Source organism: Rhipicephalus sanguineus, chromosome 6 (assembly GCF_013339695.2).
Source record: "Rhipicephalus sanguineus isolate Rsan-2018 chromosome 6, BIME_Rsan_1.4, whole genome shotgun sequence".
In the NCBI taxonomy this organism is placed as follows: domain Eukaryota; kingdom Metazoa; phylum Arthropoda; class Arachnida; order Ixodida; family Ixodidae; genus Rhipicephalus; species Rhipicephalus sanguineus.
In genome coordinates, this window is record NC_051181.1 from 152,944,452 (window position 1) to 152,969,373 (window position 24,922).

Below are 24,922 nucleotides of genomic sequence, written 5' to 3' on the forward strand. Positions count from 1 at the left end.
AACAAATTGTCGCTTTTAATACATATCGACAGATTCATTTTTAGACACTCTCGAAAAACAAGAGTACAAGCGCTTCACTCACTCATTTTTTTTTACAAAGAGATCATTGGTGGCACACCACTTGCAGGACATATTTACACGAACAATGTAATTGCAATGGCAGAGCAGCTTGATTGGAACTGAACGCGAGCTAGCGAATGGTAAACGAGCGTTGCAGTATATATAGTCCTCGTAACTTGTCTTTGGCGATCAGCTGCGTGACGAGGCACTGGTCGGAGATGAGCAGCAGTGAATGGAACAAGCCGGTAAACACAATTCACAGCCTCATTTATGGGAAACTTATATTATGTCAGTCAGCGTCACACTGTTCTATCGCAGTGACTAAAGAAAATGTTTTTAGAAGTTAGTCACTTGGAACCAAAGTGCAGCCACGCTCAGTCAATGCAGGTACTTTCTGCTTTTCCAGTTGGCACAATGCTTCCGCCACCAAGGGTAACGCAAATGCACGTATTTGCTTGTAAGTACAACGAATGTGGGGGGACGTTCTCATTTAGGAATCAGTTCGTTGTTCAGTGGCTTCACATCACGCATACAATGTTTCGGAAGCGTTCGAGGTAGCAGCTGATTGATGTCAGGGCATGAACGAACGTTGCCGCCCTAGCTTGACACGCATGCGCAGTGCGTCAGGAACGGGAACCAGGTTACGGCATTCGCTGTGTTGCTGAAGGAACCAGCGATATTGCTATTGCAAGCGCAGAGCGAGTGGTGTGGTGAGGATAGTCTTTGGCTGAACTACTGAACCCGGCACAGCACACATCAGTGACGATAGTCTTCGTCGAGTCGTCTCCGACTGGTCACGAGGAACATGCGCCGGAACACCACCCATAGTTGCGTGCACTGGGTAGCCTAAGCGTGTCGACTCGATTCCGTACTTGCAAATGTGTGTTCCACACAACAGGTGGCACGAAAGAGAGTCTCTACAACATTGACTATGTAGACGCTACGACACATCCACAGCCTGCTTCCTTCCGTCCTCGTCTTCGCTTCTTCGCGTCTATTTATTACGCGAGTAATAAGCGTCCCTAAGAGACGGTGGGCTTCACTGCGAGTCGCCGCCGTCTTCGGAGTCCGTGTCGGGCGTCCGAATGCCGTGCGTGAGTGCGTGCCTACGCAGGTCGCAGTTTCGGCGGAACACCTTGCCGCACGCCGGACAGTGGTAGGGCTTGATGTCGGTGTGCGTGAGCAGGTGCGTCTTGAGGTTCGAGCGCTGGTTGAAGCTGCGGCCGCACGTGGGGCACTTGTGCGGCGAGTCATCCAGGTGCAGGATGCGGTGCACGGCCAGGGTGCGCGACTGGCAGAAACCCTTGCCGCACTCGCTGCACTTGAACGGCTTCTCCTTCGAGTGGATGTACCTGTACAAAGACAAGCAAGGGAAATGTAAGATTCACAAATAACAAACAATAAAGCGATTACACACAGCTGTACGTATACGTGTGTAGGCACGCTGCGCAAACACACATTCGAACGACCTGGGACCAGCCAAGTGGCTTTCGCAAACAATGTATAGCATATTGCAAATGAGTTCTGCGGAGTACGGCAAGGTGAAGGAATAGTTATGTAAGGGAATAACTGACAACCACCCGTTCTCGAAGCCATCAGGAAATCCATACGCATTTCCTTGTGGCTTCGTGCTACAAGAGGGTGGCTGTCAATTATCCCTTACATAATGTATAGCAATAGAACACTACTGCATACAACTCTTTGTGAAAAGTATGTGGGCTGCAATGGTGTGAGCCTCAGCCGTCGAAACATGGAGGCTATACGGTGTCGCGCTGCTGATATCGAGGACGCGGGTTTGATTCCAGCTCGATAGGGACGGAATGCGTAATCACCGTAGTAATAATTTTAAACATTGGTTCACCGTAAAGAACCGCAGGCGTCCAAAACTATTTTGGAGTCCACCACTGCGCGTCATAATGGCATCGTAGTTTTGGCGCGTGAAACCACAGCATTGATTTTCGAGGTATTGCTAAGAATTCGCTAGGACGATTCTGGGGGTTCGCGAGGCTCCGACGTTGTGTATGTTACTTAATAGCGCATTTCCGTGAAGAAGTGAAAACAAAAATGAGGGCTTTAGTTACTTCTACAGGATATTCCATTGCATCGCCTGATATGCAATGGGAGCATGGGCATCGACGCAGCTTTTCAATGTGCGTGCACACAGGCGCGGCTCACACTCATAGGCGGCTGCGTTACACTTCTGATAAGGGGTGCAGTGACAGAAGAAAGATAAAAAAACGCAAAGAAGAAAAAGAAAAGAGTGAACTTTGGAAACGTTTGCGATAGCGACATATCCTGCACAGTGCACGCAACGCTTCGAAAGATTTACAACGCTATTGCGAAGGCAGGTAGCAATGTACGTATACGTAGACCACTGGAGTTATCGCGCAGAAGCCGTCACGTCGACTGAAACTCCGAGGTCACTCTGAATATTTTCGCAACGCTCCGTGGAGTCGCAACAAATGTGCTCGGATAAAACAAAACGAGATCATGCTGGCGCAAACTACAAAGAGGATGGCCTTGCACCGCAGCTATATTGTGGAACACCCAAGCCAACCCAGCTGATGCTGATGAAACGGCTTTCTTTCTTTATGCCGCCGGGTTTCGCAGTCTTCCCTATCGCTTACGGCGCTGACTCCGCTATCTCGAGCTGCGAGCACCAGACGTGCCTTCCGCGCATCGGCTCCCGGCGCTTTCAGCAAAGGGCGACGCGGAAATTGGCAGTTAGCCTAATCACTACCATCCTTCTTCGTTTGAAGGAGAAAGCCATGCCAGCTGTGGTAATAAGGGGACCTCTAACTACCACGACATTTGTGTGTTCGCTCTTCCTCTATACTGCTGTGGTCACAACAACGCTATAATGGCCGTCGTAAAGATACGCGGATAGAAAAGCGCCACATGGGCATTGGCTTTCACACAGAAAAAAGCCTGCTTATATTCTGAAGAGATCCCGCTGTGCCATTCGTTGTGCAGCTTTAACCGCAACGTGAGTTACTGTGGTTTCACACGCGCATGTTTCAGCGTCGTGGGAATGTCTTGCGCTGCAGGAACAAGATATGCTCTCACTGCACAGATGGAACACGGACAGCGCTTTCCAACAAGAGCGCGTGTACGCAATAAGTGTTCGTTCTGATCTGAGTAATCTATCGTACATCAAAAAGAAAATGGTGTACTGCCTGCCCAAGATATCAATCAAACACGCTAACGTAATCACTGCTTCAATGTTGTTAGCCTGCTGTTCAAACTTAACTTCGCTAGTCGCGTTTTATCAGTACCCGTGATAGTAGCTGGTGGTCGTACTGTTGTTGTACAGCGAACAAACTGTGCCTATATATTGGATTGTAAGTCGAGTGCGTGCTTACAAAGCAGCTTCTCTTAGTAAAAGTTTAATCACAGCAGCAAGTTAAGAAACATCACTTTCCGTTCCTTGTTTTTGAGTTTCTACTAATGCCCTTGTCATCCTTCATATTCTTTTTTTGTTTGTTACTTTTTTTCCCGCGGATGATCGCGATCGGCCTTTGCGAGTTATGAGTATTAACTGATGAAAAGTGAGGGAACGTAGCGGAATTACCCGCATGGCTTAGGCAAGTGCTTTTACGATGACCTGGAGACAGTTAAATATACCGATCGAAGGACGTGACAACGAAACCACAAAACTTTCTGTATTCTTTCGCACAATCAGTGCAACGTAAAATGCACACGACGCACATTATTAGGAATACCATCGAGCGTTTTTGTCAAACCAATGAGATAATGCCAAAAATCTATAGCCTTGAAAGCCGCTTCTAGACCAGCGCACAAGTACTTCGTAGAAGAATACAGAAGAATCTTTTAGCTATGTTGTGAGGCGGGCGTCGCCGAGAAAATATATATACCAAGAGAAAGAAACACACGGAGATGGCGATATGCGCCCAGAAAGCAAAGGAGTGCCGACACAACTTGCAGAGTAAAAAAAAAAAAAATAGTTGCATGTCGGAATGGGCTAAGGGTGACATCGCCGAGAACGAAGGGGTTTGGATTTTTTCCCACGTTTGGGCCCAAATGGCTTTAAAAAAACTGCTGGGCGGCGCGCTTCCAGTGGTACAATGACCAGACGTTGCTCTTACTGCTGGGTGCCCTGCGGCCGCACTTTGCGGGATATCGGGACGCCTCTCATTTCCCAAAGTGTCGCGCTCGACAACAACGGGTTGTCCTTCAACTCTTCCCTGCCGCGTGCACCCATGGCGCCTCGAAAGATTACAAAAAAAGAAGAAAAGGACAGCAACGAGAGTGTCACCACGGATGTTTTTTTTTTTTTTTTTCTCTCCCGTCTCGCGCGTTTTTTTAGCAATTAGACTAGAAGTCGGGAACAGCGGCTTGTGCTTCCCAATGTCACCGCGAAGTTGCCTCAGGGCTGTTCCTGACAGCGTAAGTCCAAAGAAGCCTGCTGTGCTCTTGGTTGTGCGAGAAAAAACGAAAAAGAAAGAGAGAGAGAGGGAGGGGGAGCAGAAAAGATAGAGCTGACAAACGAACGTGTGTGCGGAAAGGGGAGAACAGTCGCTGACAGCAATTTGTGTTGTTTTTTTCTCCTTCGTTCGGACGGCTGGTTTAGACCTTTTTTTTTAGCAATTATAGAAAACGCGCTGGTTCCGCATACCCGACTTAGTTTTTTTTTTTCGACTATCGAACAAGAAAGAAAAGGAAAGTTATTTCTGTTTTTTTTTTTTTTCGGCCATGATCATTTGCCTCGACTTGTCTTTCAACAGCGTTTCTCCTTCAGTTCAGGTTTTCTTTTTTCGCCTTCTCCGTTACAAGTCGGTATCTCTTAGAAGTTCGCTCACGAGAAAACAAGCGAGAAAAAAAATAAAGGCTCTACCGACGGCGTCGCCTACCAAACCCTTTCATCAACGCGGCGCCTCTTCTGTGAAATCAACACGAAAGGGGTCACAAGTTGGGAGAAAAATGTTCCTTTTCTCACGCAAGGAAAAAAAAAGTGGGTGGTCGGGGACGGAACGGGGTGCGTGCGCGCCGTCGGTACGCCCGTTTGAAGTGGTGGTGTCGTGGTCTACGTCGCATTCTTCCCCAACTAGTTTTTCTCCGTTTGGGAAAGCTCTTAAAAGCCCTTTGACTTCCTTTTATCTGTCGGGAGGCGGCAAAACGTTAGCTGCCATGCCAAGACTGTCGTCAACAACGTCGTTTTTTTTTCTTCTCTCCCGTTCTTTGAGTTTTTCTGGCTTGTATCGCGCACGTGCCTTCGATATTTGCGAGTGAACGTGTGACAAGAGCTGCTGAAGGCATCAGTAGAAGATGTGGACGACAAAATTGCGGGAGACGTGGTAGTAAATACGACATATCACTTTAGGAATGTGGAAGAAAATATGCTTCTTTTCAAGTTCTCATTAAGTAAGCTTGTTTACAACTATAACTTACACGCTTTTATTCTTTTTTTATCGCAGTATCCTACGAGTTACATGCAGTGATCGCGCACACTCTGCGAAACAACAGAATGAACGAACGAACGAACGAGTAAACGAAGAACCAATCTAGGACCCGTATTTAGAAAGCAACAGTATAGTGCGCTAAAGTTAGAAAAATTGGTGTCACAGAGTCAGCGAACATGAGGGTAGTCATGAATGAAGACCGATGAAGAACAGTTTTGATCGGGAAAAAAAATTTCCTGAAAGAAGTTAATTAGGCGGCTGCGGAAGTCATGTTACTTAGATGTGCGCGAAAAATTGTGCGTGATTGGGTCAATGCACATATATTTAGACGTTTTCGTTTTTATTTCGGCACGTAAATGCACATGTAGGTGGTATAGTGCCAAAAGAGAGGATGTTTCATGAGCATCGACTGTTTACGGCAGGGCAGTATTCACAAACGCCCTGTCACTAGTTGACTTCACGAACCTCATTTCATTACCTCATTTTCATAAGACAACCTCTGTGGATTTCATAATCACAATTCTCGAGGAAGTGTTCTGGAGAGCCACTACAGCGCACGGGCTACTGTCTGAGTACAGGCCCTAGAGTGACAGAACGTTCATATAGCGTATAAAGGAACATCTCAACGCACCTGTGATCCCTGAGGTGGTCCTGTCGGCGGAACGCCTTGTGGCAGATGTCGCACGTGTACGGCCTCTCGTCGGTGTGCGTCCGCTCGTGGATGAGCAGGTTGTAGGACTTCGTGAACCGGCGCTGGCAGAACTTGCAGATGAACTCCTTCTTGGGCCGCGACGGCGCCCGGTACCGGACGGGCCTCAGTCCAGCAGCAGCGCTGGCCATGAGGGTCGCCGAAGTGGACGAAGGAGGTACCGTCGACGAACTAGACTGGGACGAGGCGAACCTCTTTTCTAGCCTGTGAAGGCTACCGGTACGGCTCGACATGGCAGCAGCAGCGGCGGCGCCCATTTGTCGCTGCTGCTGTTGGTGGTGATGGTACATTTGTTCGAGCACGAAGGATCTGTACGGTGCGGGTAGTGAGCTAGCCGATGGTACTGCGGGCCGTTGATCTTCTTCGGTCGCCGACTCTTCGTCGGGCGCCGTCGCGGACTCGGCGAGTCTGCTGAAGTCAAACTTCTTCCGCGGCCTCGCCGCGGGGGCTGCCACCGCGGGAGCGACGTGGTCCGGCATCCTGGGATGGTGGTTCAGGCCTGACGCCGGCGACGTTACGACCGCGGCGGACATGTGGGCTGGAGGTGGAAGTGCCGGAGGCGTCGGAAGCGTCACCAGGGGGTGCTGCTGGTGATGGTGTACGAACGCCGAGAAGGCGGCGGGGTTCTGTACGGGAAGTAGCGGTACGGGCACCACGACCGACGGCGAACCCGGCTGACTGCCGCCTCCGTGTGGGGGCGACGGAGGGCCGATGTAGTACGCCTTGGGGCCCGAGCCCGGGCTCAGGCACAGCGACGTGGAGCTGCACGGGGGCATGGCTGGAAGGCCGGTGATGCTGCCACCGAGGTGCGATTCGGGGGTCAGGGGAGGAGTTGGGAGGCAACGGTCGTGAGCTGCGAAGCACAAGGAAAGAAGAGGACACGGTCAGCCGCATAGTAAACAACAACAACAACAACAACAACAACCATATTCTTTCTTCGCTCGAGCAAAAACCATCGCTATTCAAAACGAGCCTTCGAATTCAAATTGTCTGGTCACTTGATGATCCCGTAACCACTAAAAACATACTTCATATGCGTTACATGACAAATTTGATGAAGCGTTTGACATGCTACTGACGGCTCCCCACCTATTCAGTTATACATCTCTTGTCGAAATAATGTTTGACACGTCAAATGCTAGATGCTTGTTCCTTCTTCCTTTAACACGGGTATTATATAAGTGCACTTATTGGATAGCAAACGCTCCGGTATATAATGACACTTGCGCGGGAAGTCGCAGCGACATGTTGATATAGCAGTAACGAGAAATATTTAGCAAACACTCACAGTGCCCCAGCCTTTCCAGCATAGTCGCAATTCATTCGACGAAATTACAGGACCCCTGCTTTCACATCCGTTCATATACCGTTCACTGAATGAGGCTGCAGTGCGAAACACTGTCGGCAGTGCTCGCAAATCGTAGCTAAAGTGTATGACAACCTGTCGACAGATCCATAATGCGCTCGGCACCACACCACCCAACGACCTTGGACGAGAATGAACGCAGCCTATATACCCATACATGCAGGTAGCCGCCACGCCACACGCATCGACAACGGCTTGTGTGCGGATTACGCCGCTGTACAACATATAAAAAAAAAAACGGCTAAACACTGCGGGTCTCGCCCTCCCTCGCTGTTGTACACGCAGGTGCGCGTGTGTGTACACGGCACTCTCGCAAAAGCGCAGCGCCGTACGGATCGCCGACAGGTTCAATCTCGCAGAGACCGAGTTCGCCCCGCGAGCGCATTATTATTAGACCGCTATCTCAGCGCCCTGGCAATTATCTCACGCCGGCGGCGAAACGCAACGGAATGGGCTTGCTTCGAGATTACTTCACGGCCACCGTCGCATGAGCCGTTGGCTACTCGTTCTGAACTTTCTTGTATTCTTCTTTGTTGACTTTACTTTCTTTCTGTGCCGCTTTTTCTCGATCTAAACGTATTGCCGAACCAATATAGCGTGTATAAACGCCGCTTTTGTACATAACGTCTTGCGAGCATGCATGCTCATTCAAGCATCGGAGCCGCACCCACCGCGAATGCCGTGTGCGCCCAAAGAGATTTCGGATCCGCTTTCTTAAGCGAGCCGGTCGAAGCCATAGACGAAGTCATAGGCGAAGAAAAAACATTTTGCTGCGCCTAACTCTCCCCCCTTCTTTCCTGATCCGGTTGGTCTAATTGGAGTGATTGATTGCGCGCTCCCTTACAGCCTGTGGGGAAGGGAGGTGGGAGGAGAGGGGGGTATCGCGGTGTATAGGCGAATACGTTCCGCGAACCCCCTTGACGTTCTGCATAACGGATCGCGTCGTCGCGGTTCCTGACAAGGCGAGCACTGTATTGATACAACAAAGTCCAACGGTGATTTACCGCTCGTTACTTTTCTTCGAGGACGTTTGAATGCGAAAGCAGCAGGCGTGCAGGAGTGCGGCTCTGACACGGTGCGCATGCTGTTGCATCTGTGAAGCTGTTGCTATGAATTTTAATTTTCCAGCTTTCAGATTGGAAATCGAGAAAAAACCAAGAAGATAAACATTGTGTGGGAAAGCTTGAATTCACAACTCGGTGAGCGGGTCAGGGCCACTTACACTTCAGGAATTCAATACTAAAAGCAACAATAACTAAACGTACGAAACGTAGCGAGCATTCAGTGTTAATAAGTCGTGACTATATAGCTTAGCAGCGCTGGTAACGTGGAATGCTATCCATTATGGTTGACTTATGGCCGCTACGACTGCTTGCTCTAAAATGTGTTGATAAGGGCTGCTGGTTTGATGGAGTATGCATGCGGTTACCGGCGACCGAAAGAGGTATGAGTTTCGCTTGCTTAATATGCACACCACTTAGGTTTTACCAAGACTCTTCCAACGTATGCGCAAGTCATTTGCGCAGCCTAACCAAACTAATGTTTTCTAGTGGTCTTATCTGAGGGACAAAAACACAACAATGCGACAAGTAATTTATCGGATCGTGCATATAAGTGGGACGGTTAGCACGCGGCTTACTAATAAACTGCGGCTTAAAAGCTCATGCGAAAACGTAACTTCGGCACCGCATACCGAAGATTCAAGAGGCTAACAGTTTTGTTAACACGACTGCCACGATGAGTCAGTCATTCCTGTAGTGCAAATATGCCAGCCGAAAACAGCTGTTACGCCTTGTTTCACGCACTTACTTTACGTGTTATGTACGGCTCACATGTAATATCCTATAGATATAACATACAAGACGAGCCTCAAGTTTGAACATGTTTGTACACCATGCAGTGCAAAATGGGGTAGGTATGTATGCCAACTACAACGCGGCGCATGACACATGCTCGTGATACTGTGAGCGAGACGTTTCGTAAAAGCCACGGCTCAAACCACGAGTTAAGGTACGAATAAAAAGCTAACTCTTGTAAAATGCATGTTCGCTGGCACACTGCTGAAACGTTTCATGATGTCACCATAACAAGATGTGCTATTCAACGGCACTATGCGCGATGTGACGGCAAGCTTCGAGAACAGCAGAGTTCAGCTGAAACGAGACTCTCATCATTCGATTTTCAGAGCAAGATGACGTCACAATGTTATCTCTTCGTACACGTTTTTCTTTAGGTATAAAACTGACACTTGGGATAGTTGGTAGCTATCTTTTGAAACGACGCTACAGAATAACACGATAAGTATTCGTCGTATACACGTATTTCAGCACGTTCGTGGGACATGTGCTAAGGCACATGTGCTAAGTCATGTGTTTAGCTCATGTATTCAGTCCATGTGTTCAGGCTACCCAAGTGGCATGTATGCCACTTGCGGTATATCCTGAACACACGTACTGAAACACGAACACTTATATATAACGAACAGTGTGTTCGTGTTGTTTTGTGGCAGTTTCATAAGAAGTGAATGTTTTTCTTTTTAGAATTGTTTCCGCACAAAGTTTTCAAGTACCAACATGCTCATTGTTGCTACGAAGTTGTAAAAATGTGTAAAAATGGAAAAGAATAAGTGAAAGCAAGAATAAAAACGCATGCACAAGAGTCGTTTTCTGGGTTTGTACGGGGAGAAGTAGAGCTTTCGCTCTAAAAGCGAAAAGAAAAGGTTATCTCACAAGAAACTGACAGAGAAACAAGCATGTATATGTACAGTTCGTACACACACGGCAACATTCGGCCTGCAACGAACGCCCACAGTGAACACGCCACGTTCCCCCTGCCATCCTAGCGGCCGGTTCATCTCATCCCCTTTCGCATATACGCGCCGAATAATGGCAAATAATGGCAGGTGCCCGCCGCTCGCTCCGGTGTTTATAATAACGCTGATTCGGCGCTGCCGTTCAATCATGCGGATTCCCTAATAATCGCCATCGTCGTCATCTCCGTGAAGCGCACGCGCCGCGACCATGCATACCGGGCAGGTGGAGGGGGGTGGGGAGGGGGGTTGAAGAGGTGGCGGTGAAGGGGGTGTTCGACAGTTGCCCACTGCGCAGGAGCAGCACGAGTTGTTGCGGCGGCACGCGGGCGATCACGGACGGGGTGGGTCTCTCCGTGGGCTGGTCTGGTCCGCGCTGAACCCGCCTACTAAAGGGAGAGGCCGCTGGGAGAGGATGCTGCCTTCGACCTGAGCGCGCGTTTCTCTCGCCTTTACCAACGCTGCGTCGGTGTGGGCTATCGAAGTCCGATAACGTGGACGCCTCGAGAGAGAGAGGGAAAGATTGAGTGGAGCAACACACCGACCAAGTTGGATGGATAAGCAAATACGCCGTCCACGTAAGAACTATAGTGTTCTCTCTGGCGTTGTTCAGATTCACGTGCCTTATTTTTCTTTAATTACACCAAGAAAGGTACAGAAGCTCAAGGTATAACGATACCTGACAGAGGCTTCTGTACCCGATTCGCAAGGATACAGCAGTTCAAGTACATAGAACTTTGCAGCAGTTCGCAGTCAGTGTCTGCAGGGGCAGACAAGTCGATTGAGTCCTCTCAAACACATTTACAAAAGCAGCAACGCGTTCCGCGTGATCAGCTTGGATATTTCGAATATTGGCGTTAATTAATAATAATAGCAGCAACGGCACAAATCCACTTGCATATAACCAAAGCTAAACAACCTCCACAGGTGTGCCGGGTGTCGATTCTGTTCTTTGCACAACTAGTCGCAGTAAAACGCCAAATCGCCTTGTTCGCGAAGTTGAGAAGTGAAATGTACGATTGCACCGCTGTATCGAGAGATAGTCGAATCCCATTGCAATTTCTTCACTGCATGCCCTTCACAACACCATCACCTCTCGTAACCCAAGTGTGCGTCTTGAGGAAGCTAAATAAACCCAGTCGGTGACAGCGACAAATGACAGCGAAAAATCTTGGGAAAACAACCTTTCACTGATGCCATGTATGCAGTTTTCGCAGCAATTCATGATTGAAGTGTCACACATGACAGCTAGGTTCCCATGGCGAGGTTCCTGCGCCCATTGCCTCACTTATAACTCGATGCTTCTATTACAAAAATACAAGCTAAACAAAAGAATCATCTCACCTACATATGTCGAAGTGCCTGAATCCGCAAACATGAATCTATATTGCTATTATTATAACTGAGAGATGGTGAGCAGATGACATTTCCTCTTGACATCTTGAATCGTGAGGGAAATTCGTGGCGATTAAAGTTCCGTCACAGCGCGCGCAACTGTGATGCAGTTGAGTAAAGCATTACAATGGCGCTGGTTTTATGCAATTACCGCACAATGTAATCCTCGAACAATCGAGCTCGAACGTGTTCGTGGCAGCCATCCTTTTCCTTTAGCTATCTTCCTCCCTTCTCATCCCAGACAGCAGATCCTACAAGCAGCATGCAGCAAGCCACAGCAACGCATACGTACATCAGCCGCAACCAACGCCGCAACAAGCAGCAGCCATATATCTGCGGAGGGCCAACCGGAATCAAGTCTCTCTCGTTATATTCTCCGCTTCGCACACCGTGAGGATGCCGAGAGAAGGAGAGAGAGTGTGCAAGAAAAAACAAATGTGCGAGGATTAAAGCGAGACAGAAGCAGAATGCAGCATAGCAGGTACACCGAAGAACACAAGAAGCAAAAGGCCCAGAAGCGCGCCCAAACCAACCGAGCCGGCACGTCGGCAGCGCATTCGCCTCTGCACACGCTATAACGTGCGCACGCGTGCAATGTTGTGAGGTAGCAGCAGCAGCAGAAGCAAGCAGCACACGTGAGACGACGTCCTCCCAAGACGAGATGTAGCTGAGAAGACTATGACTGTGAGGGTGTATAGTAGATTCCTAGTTCATTGGCGGCGGGATGGAAGAGGGGGAATAACAAGGAGGGGGGGGGTGCTAGTATTCGCGGGGGGTGCGACTTGGAGCTTGTACGCAATGTACGCCGCGCGTACACGATGAGCGCGCGTGCTGTCTGTAGTATCGAGGGAAAAAGGAAGAGGAGGTTCTGCAGCCTCGTGCAGCTTCGTATAAGAGGCGAATTTATCTGCGCCAAATGCGCATGAGGCCCTGTTGCCTGCCTGTTTGTGCGTGCCTCTCGCTCACGGAGGTGCGGTGGCGTTTGCCTAGCATAGCGGTGGAGGGGAGGGAGACCGGCTCTGTGGCTGCTGCTGCTGCCGGCCACCTGAACATTACCGAACCACCTCGTCGGCGGCGCGCGCTCCCGGATGCTCGTCTCTCCTCCTGGGCGTCTCGCGCGCGCGGCGTTTTGCGAGTGGATTCCTTGCTGGTTTCTTCTCTTTCTTCTCTATCTTCACCGCACGCTGTTGCCTCGGCGCTTGAATGAGCCCTGCCCAACGAGCGCCGGCACGAGCAGCGTTTCGCTCTTTCCTTTTGTTCTCTGCGGATTTGGCTGCTTTCGCGTTCTCTCTGCTCGCCGCATTAAGGGTGACGCATCTCTTTTCCTCCTCCACCTCTCGGCTGCTGAAGCGCGCGCGATCCGGGTTCACGTGTATAGCTGCGCGATCCGTCGAATCCCACGGTGTCCTCTGTTGTCTCTGAGGAACCTCCAACTTCCCATCGGCGATAGTGTATACGGCGATGTTCGCTGGAGACACGTAGAGGTAGGGTAAAAAGTTTACTGGCGGCTGGTTCAGCAAAAAAAGTTGAATATCAGCCTAGTTTTGACATGCGCAGTCCGCATTTTCATTGCGCCATAGAGTATGCGACCAACGTGATGCGTAATAATTTATGACTACCCTGTAAATTTCATATTCCACTTTTCTGTTGAACCCACAACACGCAGATATTGGGTCCGGCCAGTACTCTGCGTTTATCGTTTAGCAAGGCGAAATCAAGGCCCCTTGGCGGTCATTGTCTGAGTCGATACGAAATAATGACATCGGTAGCTCTAAAGCAGAACAACCAGTTTACAAGGGTGGTCACCGTGTACCATGCAATGCACAATTCAGCACTAGCAGCGTGAAATTCTTCGCTTCTTATGTGTATGGCAATGCAGCGCAGGTATAAGACAGAGAGAGGGAGAGAGAAATGATGATGAACCCGTGCGAGCTATATCTACGAGTTAGCGAAAGTATACAGAAGCAAGCCAGTTTGATTTGCATGCACGTTCACGTATCGAGAGGCAAACGTGCGCAACGTGCGCCTGAGGACCCTTTGCATGCAGTAACACGTTTCCGATGCACGAATGTCACTGTCGTTACAACGCGAACGCCAATAATCGAGCAACACCAGTGTCGAGCAATACAGCGGCGGTGACGCTTCATATTCTACCTGTATTATGCACGGGAGGAGTCAGGTGGTCGCTCGCCCGGTCCAGACGCACATCAACCGAGATTCCAACGAATAAGCTTTCTCTCTCGCTGTGTCCTCCATTCCTTCGACGTAGCAGCTTTTTCGTCATAGCGACTCACTTTACTGTATAACGATTTCTGTTCCGCGAAAACGCCCTGGTGCGTGCCGACGCATCGCTCGCAAACGCAGTCCCGACCCTCGAGAAAGAAGAAAAAAAACTGAGTTCGTCGGTATATGTCCAGCCGGCCGTGGGCTCTCCCATTGTTTTCGGGCGCGCCGTCGTCGTTGTCCTAGCTGCTTCAGCGTCGCACCGTGCGCAAGCAGCCTCACGAAAGGGGAGACACCCAAAGCCGCGCGGCGCAACGCTAACCGCGCACGGGCAGCGTCTGCATGTATACGCACAGCCGGACCGTGCGGCGCCCTAGCTATAGCCGCGCGGGTAAACGCCTTGCAACGCCCTTCGAGGTTTCGTATTGACTCTTGCGTGCGCGTGCACATGCGCATACGTGCGTGCACTGCGAAGAAATGGGCGGCTTAATGAGCGCCGCGCATGCATGGACGAGGCGCGAGCGCGCAAACACAATGGAGCGCGCGAGGGCTGCAGCAAGCTGGACACGGGCGCCGCGATATACGACGGCCTGTGTTGAGCCATGCCATTCGTCGGTCTTGTGCTCGTGTGTACGCGAAGCTGCACTTACGTTCCACTGACGTCACCGAGAAACCGAGCGAGTGTTTAGCGAGATTAGAAAGCCTTGGAATTGCATTAGCACTCAGCACATCGGGCAGCCATGGCAAACTATACGCGGTGTCTATAGTCGAAAATACCACTGGCCGAAGTTGTATTTTCAAATCTCTTTTTCGAAGATAAAAATCTTTCTCGACACAAGAACGCGCTGTATTCGAACGCAGCTTTGGGCGAATTAACGTCGATTTTGGCTATCACAAAACATGGCCATTTCCCTCGTTATTACTGCGTTTATCGTCCAACGCTTAGGACCTGGCGTTAATACGTATGAAGTATAGCGCTCGCATCACAAAGAGAAGGCTGAAGGAGAAAATAATTGAATTGGAATCGCTATACAATGTATCCTTACGTTTCTAGCATCACTATCACGTCCAAGAACGTCATAAATTCATTTACGTGCTATACATGTAATCTCTTTTGGTCTCCTCATCTTCTTGTCGACAAAAAATCATGCGCTGCGCGAGTCATCGTATCCCTGCAAGTGGGTGCGAAAACGTTGATTCGTTTCGTTGAGGAAGACTCACCCAGTATTTCATGGAACACTATAACTGAACCAATATCCGTGGGTGGCATTTAGGAGTAAACCGACATAAAAACTTAAACGTGGACGTGGAAGGACGTTCGTGAAGACACGCCAAAATCTACGTTTAAGCTTCGCGCAGAGGAGGAAGGAAACAGAAAAAAGTGAAGGCAGGGAGGTGAGCGCTTGCGATAATGTATATAACCAAAACTAACCCATACCAAGACCAAAGCTAACCCAATCAAGCACACTGTACACATACTCACGTACCTAAAATGCCTGCACGCATGCCGTCACGTTCAGTGAGAGGTACTCGCACACATTGCTGGTCGCCAAAAAAATTCCACGCGGTAGTCCGCCCAGCTCTGTTAAACATCTCCACGGAATACATCATACGGAAGGCACCATGCACTGGCACAACTCGTTCCGGCATTGAGATAGAGCTATATAGACCACTGTAAGTATCTTTGAAACACTATAGGAGATCCCCGCGATATCTAAACTAAGAGGCGCCGGTTCAATCGCACACATGTGCCGCAGACAGTATATTCGAGACCGTCGCCACCGGAAAGAAAAGAAGATATTGAAATCAGGCTAAGTTTATTGCTCCGGCTGCAGACGCGCGCTTCTCTGCGCCTTGCAGGACGGCTTCAGTGTGCGTCAGCGGGTCGTCTGGGGTGATGAGGCTGTCGACGGATAACGATACGACTTTTTTTCCGAAGGCAAGCCGACGGGCGGCCCGTCTATGTATCCCATATATTTCTGCCCGCACTAACAGCTCGCGCCGAGATAGAAACCTCGAAAGAGTCGTGCTCCTCTCGGTTGTCGTCGAGACAAGGAGCCCGCCTTGTGGTCCTTGAACAAACAGGGGCAGTATCGTAAATAAGTTCGCCTCAAAAAGGGCGGCCCGTCATAAAAACGACCGCCGCCGAGTCGCTATAACGCGCGCCGCCGCGGCACTTTTGGCTGGAGGCCGCGCACGTTTCGCCCGATAAGGTTCTCGCGCATGCCTGGCCACCGACTCGTGCGCACATGCAAGCCCGGGAGGCCCATACCAAGACGCGCACAGTATGTGCGCTATGTGGTCTTGGAAGTGATGTTGGGGAAGAGCGTATACAGTAACGACTAACCTCCCCCCCCCCTTCTCTCTCTCTCACACACACAACGATCCTTTATCTTACAAGCGCATTGCGCCTCGTGCGGAAGCTTCCATCGTCCTTCTGTGAGGACAGGGGCAAGTGTGGAAACCTTTCTTTCTTGTTTCGCAGCTCCTTGGAGCTAGTGCAAGAGACCGCGCACGTCATAATCGGCGGTGTGTGTGGGTATCGTGGGCGGCCTGGGGATTCATGTGTGTCTTATGAACGACGCCTTCAGCGAGGCTTCATGGGAGGCAGAATGGTTTACAGCATTCCGGTTTACACCACCGGAAAGGTTTACATTGAAGCGCCATGACGCTCTATTGGGAGAGATTGGAAAGAAATGACGGCTAGAGAGAGAGAGAGAGCGTTTCGTATATCGCAGCCTCACAGTACGTCGTAGCATCTCATCATCTCAATTACTCATCGCAACATTTTAGCGGACATGAGCTTTTTTTCTCGTACTATTGTCTATACCGTCCGAACGAAGCGCATGTGCTAAGATGGGCACTCGGAAACAAACACCCGTCCACCGTCGTCTCCTTAAAGAACTATTAGACATTGTAATATGCGCACGTTTCATGCATGTGTGCATTAATGTGTCCTCGCGTTTTGTGCGTAAGCGTATGCGCAGAATATTTCGCGAATAGATGCCTGCTGTGCCCATTCATAGTTTTTACCTTGTTGCTTTTACGCTGTTGCTTGTTAATTCAGGCCAATAATAAGAATAGCTAGCGAACTGCTGTATTTGCTGTATAGGGAACATGATATAGCCAACGCCTCCTGTGGGTAACGCAATCACTGTAACGTTATGACGACCGATGGCAGCGCATGTTGAATGTTTCCGTATACACGTGACAGATCGTAACACTCACAGCTTCTGTCCTCGTGTATAATTCAATGTGTCTGTAAAGTGTTTTTTTTTTTTTCAAGCGTGAAAGCAGAGAAATACAGCCATCTCAACCAACTATACAGCTATGACGTAAGTGAATGAGCGATAAAATGAGTAGTTGGCGCTAGCCTCGTGTCTAAAACTCGATGCGGGAAACAAACAAGGAGATAACAGTCTCCTATTCATTTTGACCACAGATTCCTTAGCGTCCATCTAAATTCAAGTACGCTGGAGATGAAATTCAAGCAAGTTCAGCCACAGAACATGCATGTCATCATGTCAAGGACTGTCCAAGCTGTTATTGCTTCAGACGCTTATTAAACTTTGCACGTTGGGCATGTGTGTCGGAAGTAGAGAATGCTGATGACATAATTTTTGTACGACAATGTTATACCGACGTATACAGGCTTACATCACAGTGAACATGCTGGGTTGTTCTAGAAGTGAGCTGTAAAATGCTGTACTACATTTTGTATTAGCTATCTGTTCACTCGCTTTACGAGAAACCGGCTTATACAAAATGGCGTATATATCAGTGCACGTTAACTAGAATCCACGAAGTTTTGTTTTGATTTAATTCTAAAAAGGAATGTGAAAATGGCGTTTTGTTTGATTGTGGTGTCAATCCTAACATCTCAGTTAACAGTAGTCTGGGCAAGGCAGTTCAGTATAACTTGGCTTAACAAAATAATCATCGTTTCTTTCTGAACAACCGTGTAGCTATGTATCTCGATATTTCGTATAGTATAGGTACTACAAAACACTGTATGCGGAAGGCTGATGAAAATAGTGATAAATTACGGAAGCCTTGATAATTGTGTAATGCGATAGTATAGCTATAGGAGAAGTCACAACACACAAGTGTTGGACAAGTGTTATAGTATTGGACTGGCACCCTCCGTGGTGAAGCCGATTGATTGTTAACTAAGAATTGAGGGCTGTAGCTCCAAAAAATAAATTAGTACAGGTAAACCTCCACTTTGGAAATCTTTTGCAGTTCACAAAGACGAAAGCGCTGGGGACAAAACGTCCCTAGACAAGGCGTGTAAAATTCATGTTACACGTTAGTGATCCATGCACTCCTTATTGAGCTGTTTAAGCCGACTGGTGTAAAATGTGTTCAAATTTATATGTCTCTTGAACAGACTGTGTGTATTGGCATTTCTTTAGTATATGGATGCGAAGTTCCCTGATTTAACTTACGAACTCCCTTGCAATATCTTCTCCGCCTGGCAAAACAATGTTAAGTAAGCATGAACCTGACACTAAAAAAGGCTGTCGCGTGTGTTCCATGCTTCTTTCAATGGAGCCTATTCATACAAAGGCCAAACTCAAAACTGATTTGACGGTTTGTTTACCCGTATACGTGCGATCACGAGAGATGGCTTGGCGATGTATTGTCATGGTAGAGATGGCACAGTTAAATGCGCGTACAGAATGTTTACGATATTACGTACAAGGCCATAAAGTTATAGTTAATCTTAGACTAACTTGCTAATACTGAAAACATTTCACACTCGGCCGACTCAGATACTCGTGGATCAGGAACAATGGGCCCAAACTTCACTTGAAAGGCACGGTATCCGTTCCAACAAATTGCAAATAATTAAGTGATCGCGACTAAATCAGAGCACAAGTGGTTTGGATGGTAACTATATGCGCGATTTGGTTATACATGTGAAAAGTTAACAGCAGCCTGGAAGAACACAGTGGAAGGAAGACAGCATTGGATAACGTTGGTTCGATCGCACCCAATGGAATGTGCTTTAAAGCACAGTTGTTGTGGGCAGACATTGATGACGAAATTAATCTAAAAAATGGACCACGATGTCTGTATCCCGTTACGCAATACTATTGTAGCATTTGTGCTTTAATTGACGTTCGATTACGCTACTCCGCGTTCAGGGGCGTAGCCAAGGGGGGGGTTGGGGGGTTCAAACCCGTGGTTTAATTGACGTTTGATTACACTACTCCACGTTTTTGCAAGTTTCCAGCTCAATGTAAAGCAACTGCTAATTGTGCCCTTCATTAGGAAGTGGAAGACGGCGAGCTTCGTGCAATTGTTCACGTGACACTGTCAGAATGATAACTAAACTCGAGCTCACATTATCATAGTCACGTGCGTGGATTGAAATCGCTAAAATTTTTGCGCGTGCAACTGGTGGTGGTATATGACACTTGTATTTATGACTGTGCGAATGAACGATAATACAGGCGAAAGTATAGCGCCTTAAAGTACATGGCTGTAAGGGGCGCGGTTGGAAATCGAGTGTGCCACGCTAAACACATAATAAAAGAAGCCTCGTCTTTCGTTCTTAAGTGCTGGGACAGATGAACCTTTCCCACCGTATAGAGAAGTTACTCTGTATCGTTTACATTTTTTATAAACATGCTGCATGAGTAACCAACGTTTCTGCTTCAATATAAACTTTATGGCAATTTTATACGAGACAAGACGTGTTTCTAAACATAGCACGAGAAACGAGGCAATCGCATTTAACTTAAAGGTATGGAATCGCAAGACAACTGTTGACATTAGACTCGGCACCATATGTATGCTGCGGCAATATGGGAATGTCCCACTGCTAATCGTTTTTACTGCTACGTACACTAGAAGCACTGAAGTACACATTGAACAGTGTCATCAAAAAACAGGAAACGAGGCCTTGCCAGAAAAATCTTGGAAGTGGTGTCGCGATAAGATTGCTGCGGAGTGAAATGCACGTCATTGCGAGAAATGTGTGGGCAAGGCCAATTTCCGCCGAAGCAGTAATCCCTTATCCGTGTGTGCAGCTATCGGCAACAGGTGGCGCCTGCATCGTGAAGCGTTTTCCGCGAACCGAACCGAAATGCCAGAGGTTAAATGATGAGTGCAGATCAAGCGCCCTATACCTAGCATCGGACAAGGCACGAAAGCCACGCTTCAGCGGTTTCCGGTTATGCACGCGCCAACTATACGATGTGTCCCAAACCCTGGCTTTACGATGACTGTTACCAAAAATTGGTTCCTTGTGCATAAGCCCACAACAGCTGTATACATACGACGAGAGCGAGGAAGATACGAAGCAACTTTTCGATTATGCAGTTTGCAAGTTAACTGGAAGCATCCTCTCTTGCTAGACGTCATCACTGCGATTGGGTTGCATCCTATAGTCCACGTATAAGCGCCTCTATGTTAAATGTATCTCGAGCTTCATATTTTTACGCGAAATACTTAGACTGATGACGCCTGCGAGCCGGCAACGGCTAAGTATCCATACGAGAGAACTGTCAACAGTCGGGGATTTTCAACGTCGCGAAATGAAGCACACAATGCGCCTCATAGCGAGAATCTCGCAACAGCAATGTGCGATGGAATGCAGTGAAGGAAAATCTCACTCGGAGCAAAGAGAAGCGTGGAGAACTTACCTTCCGTGATGAGTGAAGGTGGTAGCAGCATAGTTGTTCACGGCTCGAGAAGGTGTCAACGGCGGCGACCGAACGACGAACCGTAGAGCCGGTCGCAGTCAAGTAGGCACCGTGGACGACAGCAATCGCGGGTGCCACGTCGTCAGGAGCCGTCGACGCTACGACGACAGTCTCTCATCGACATCGACGGTAGTACGACGGGCGAGGAAGAACACGCAGTTTTGTCGCTGAGAAAACAGGCCTGTCACAACTCCCAACACAGCGCAGGCTCTCTCGGTCAGAAACTGTCCCGGCAGAGCGGCGGACGTCGGGATCGCAACGGACACAAAAGAAACGCGGATCCACCCGGCAGCGCCAGGGGAGAGGTGGGTGGGCGGGGGGAGGAGGGGTGGGGGATGATCACGTTGCAGTCCAGCGGCAGCAGCGGCTGAACACTAGGGGCCAACGGAGGCTGAAGCGGCCGGAGGGAGCAGCGGGAGCTTGTGCGGCAGCACGGAGACGACGGCAGCAGCAGGGGCCAGCAGCGGTGCGGCAACACGGGCAGCTTGCCGATCGACTTCCGACGCGGTGAGGAGCTGGCTCCCGACTAGCTGCCGTTGCGGAGAGCGAGACGCGTCGCGGAACGGGCCGCTCCCGGATGCGGGACGGGTGCCGGGAGTTCCCCTCCGCTCGCCGCTCATTGGCCAGCGCGGCACGTGGCTGCGGCTCGGGGAGGCGGCTCCTCCGCTCCTGCTCCGCCGCTTCGACTCCTTCGCTTCTCTCTTTTATTTCTTGATTCATCTTTCGCGTCTCCTTCGGCTCAGCGCTGGAAAGAAGCCGCCGTCGTCGGTGCGCACGCGTCCGTTCTGGTTCCGGTTTCCGCCACCAGGGACCGCCAGCGAAAAGAACGAGCCGCAAGCAGCCATTGCCGTTGTTTCGTTGTTCTCTCTGCCGCTGTATCGTTCAGTTCTTATTGCGCCAAAGGCGGCGAAGAAACGGCGTATGCGGTGGCGCTCACAGGTGCTTGCGCAAGTTCTGAGTTTATGGGAGAAGAGTGATTATAGTAAAAATCAACAAATTTCTGATCAAAGTAACCTTCTTTGAAGAAGTTGTTTCTGGTGGATGTGCGGCACGAACGATAATAGCTATGTGAAAGAGAATGTTTTGGGCTTCAAGTGTCGCCTATTGAGCGGAATATTAGTTTAGAAGCATGCCCCTCCCCCCTTTTTTTCTACGGTGACTTAAGGAAGTTCAAACGGACAGACTGATGGGCTAGATGGTAGTACATAATTCAGGCAGTAGCGCGAAGAATCACGAGGACGGCGAAAGCAAGACGGGACACAGCTCTAAGCCAAACGTAACTTTCATGGTTAACGACACATGTTGCTAATTTCGGTGCTCAGGATTGCCCAGACCTGCTTTGTACAAGAAGATGCCTATGCTCATGACACATTTGTTCTTGTAAATAAACGAGCGAGCTTTTTAGATTCACTCAGATAGGATGTTCATGATTGGTTGTCATGATTATAATGCGTGGCACCGCTGGACGGGGACCTACAAAGAAAAATCATGCACTCTGTGTTCGCACACACACGCAAGCACGCAGTTCTGTCATTGTTCAGTTTTCTTCATACATACCTTTCTTGCAAAACATGCCACGATGTTTTCATTCGGTTCATTGTGTAATCTCATCTTCTAGGATGACAGCTAACAGTGCCATATGGTGTTTGTGTTCTGTGGATACTTATGCAAGCATGGGTCATAGACGAATTGGCATAAGCCGCTGAACGAAGCTGTTTTCCGTACGTGATAGTATTCATAAATACGTAACATAGACGTGGTTACAGAAAGTTGGATGCTCTGCCAGCTGGGTCGCTTAGTCGTTCCTTCGAATGCACGCTCCTTAAATGCTTGGCTCGCAGGCACTCTCGTAAACGTCGTCTTAGCCGTCTATATACTTTGCCACTTGAATAGAAGATGAGAACAAGAATCTCGTGTTCGTTGACCGATTAATGCGTTTATATTTTATTGCTCCTTTTGACATTTGGAAAGGAATACTTTGCGAACGAGGGCCTCCGCGCTATGCGCTTTCAAAACACGGCTAGTATATACTAAACAGCGAGGAACAGGTTTCGTTATCTGAGCATGCCAGACACTCCCTGAAGGCCTTTTCGACGTTTAGCTCCAAAGTTCGGTGGTGCTCGCGCGTCTGGCACTTAAAAGCCCAACCCCGCTGTAAAAAGAAAGAATACTCGCTATACTTCGAATCTCTTAAAAACCTGCAGCCAGCAACGGTCGAGCGGACGCGTGCTCGGCCAACAGGAGCTATCCGAAATCGGCGTGTGGTCACCGCCCCGAGCGAGCATGAAGGAGTGAACAAAACCATCACTGCCTGACGCCAGAGATTTAATGTGATTGTCGCAGTCGTATATACGTCCAGCACTGAACTATATGTATGCGGGGCCCACCCGCAGCTGTCTTGTACGCGTCCAGGAAAGGCAGTCTTCTCGATAACGTGCCACACCGGCCGCGCCCACCCGAGACGTTTTCGTGATGTCGATATACTTTTTCCTCTCTTTCTCAATGTTTAGCGCTCTGTGTGGGGCGGCTGCGGAATTAGCATTCGCACGCTGTCGCCCGCCGCCACGTTCCAGCCGGGACTGCGAGGCTTCTCTGCAGACCTCCCCCGCTGCAAAGGCGATGCAGCAAAGCCCCGAACGAGATCGCTGGCACGCGCGTCGCGCGCCATCTACTCGGCTCTATATATCGTCGTAAAAAGCGATCGCGCACTGATTATACCCACACAGCACGAGCCGAAGTTGCGCACTGCTTCTGCCGTTGCATGCTCACCTCTCGTGATAGCCTTTCTCAAGCGCAGCGATACTTAGTTTTGTGCAGTACAGCTATGTTATGTAGGTTGCGTCAGCCAACCAGGAATTGTGGGGAACAAGATGAAATGCTTCCGTCTAATGTCCACGAGCAGTCCCCTTTTACGGTGTTGCTTTAGAAAACATGGACGAGGTAAGACACACGTTGCAACTAAGAGGACCCGCCGCGATGTTGTTATGCTGTTTTACTGTTGACCCGAAGGTCGCGGTATCGAATACCGGCCGCAGCAGCCGCATTTAGATTTTGAGGCACAATGCTAGAGGCCCGTGTGCTTAGATTTATGTGCACCTTAAAGAGCCTCAGGTGGTCGAAATTTTCAGGGCCCTCCAATGCGGCGTCTCTCATAATCATATCCTGGTTTCGGGAACTAAAACCCCAACGATTACAACGAACGGGAGTGCTCCCGCAACTGATGTTCACTTAAAAGGCTGCTATATTTCTACGCATATACATAATTGAGAGTCACGTGAAGCGTCCTGTCGTACCGTCGCATTTAAGAAACATTTTTTCTTGAAACTGACACATGAGCGAAGGTGTACGGCACACCGTGATCGCGTATGCAGCTCGAACTCGCCCATAAAACAGCGCCATTTCTGTAATAACATTTCTCACGACACCAACTGAATGTAAAGATACAGTGGGAAGAATTAGGCGCGAACATTGGGCGAATCTTCTTCCCTTCGTGTAGATCGTGCAAGTTCGCTCTTCGTACACTGATCGAGCGTGAATCGTGCCGTAGGCTTTGCCGCACTGCACAGAGTTGCTGAGGCGAAGTACGCAGCTCGTCTTTGTCTGTTGACCTGTTTTTTTGTTGCTTCGGGAGATGCGCGCGCTTCTCTGAAGGTGCATAAAGAACGCAGCACCCCTGCCCTCCAAGGTCCTATAATACGCAGTGGCACAGGCGCCTGACTGCCACGCCGTCGTCTTCTACTTGGTGGTCCTTTTTTATGAGCAGGGAGAGACAGGGGCGCGCGCCGCCCCGCCTAAGTGGCCGGACGTGTTATGTGGCCTCGGAGGTTCTTACCTCCGGAGGCCTGGATACCCCCAAGACGCCGAGGCCGTGGCGCAAGAGACATCATGGGTGTGCGGAGAGTGTGTCCGCCGATATACGTATACTTACACGTCGCTGATACCCGCTGCATAAATATGAGCGCTGCGTTTAATCCATTGCTACTTTCCTTTGGCTGCGTGTACGTCTATCCCATCCTATGGAGCCTTTGCTCTTACTCGATTTAAAAGGACCGCCTGTTATCCCCTTATAAGAATCACGTAGGGCCTGCAAATTGAAAGGAGGCGATGACCTTTCGCTCGGTTGTTGTCAATAGTTATGAACTCTGCTTTTGTACACAACAAAAGGTTTAGATTGCATTTACCTCAGATTCACTGTAAGCCTGTCGGCGGTATATGTATAATTATATT

The 24,922-nt window shown here is 49.2% G+C and overlaps 1 protein-coding gene across 1 annotated transcript; it reads right to left on the reverse strand.

Annotated features, from left to right (window-relative positions):
- LOC119396814 (protein odd-skipped-related 2) lies at positions 1 to 21,135 on the reverse strand. The gene is made up of 3 exons (XM_037664148.2): positions 20,636 to 21,135; positions 6,112 to 7,042; positions 1 to 1,412 (listed from the first exon to the last, which is right to left on the reverse strand). Exons 1-3 carry the CDS (start codon positions 20,664 to 20,666, stop codon positions 1,100 to 1,102), a joined length of 1,275 nt encoding a protein of 424 aa, XP_037520076.1. The 5' UTR covers positions 20,667 to 21,135; the 3' UTR covers positions 1 to 1,099.
- Positions 21,136 to 24,922: the final 3,787 nt, after the last annotated feature.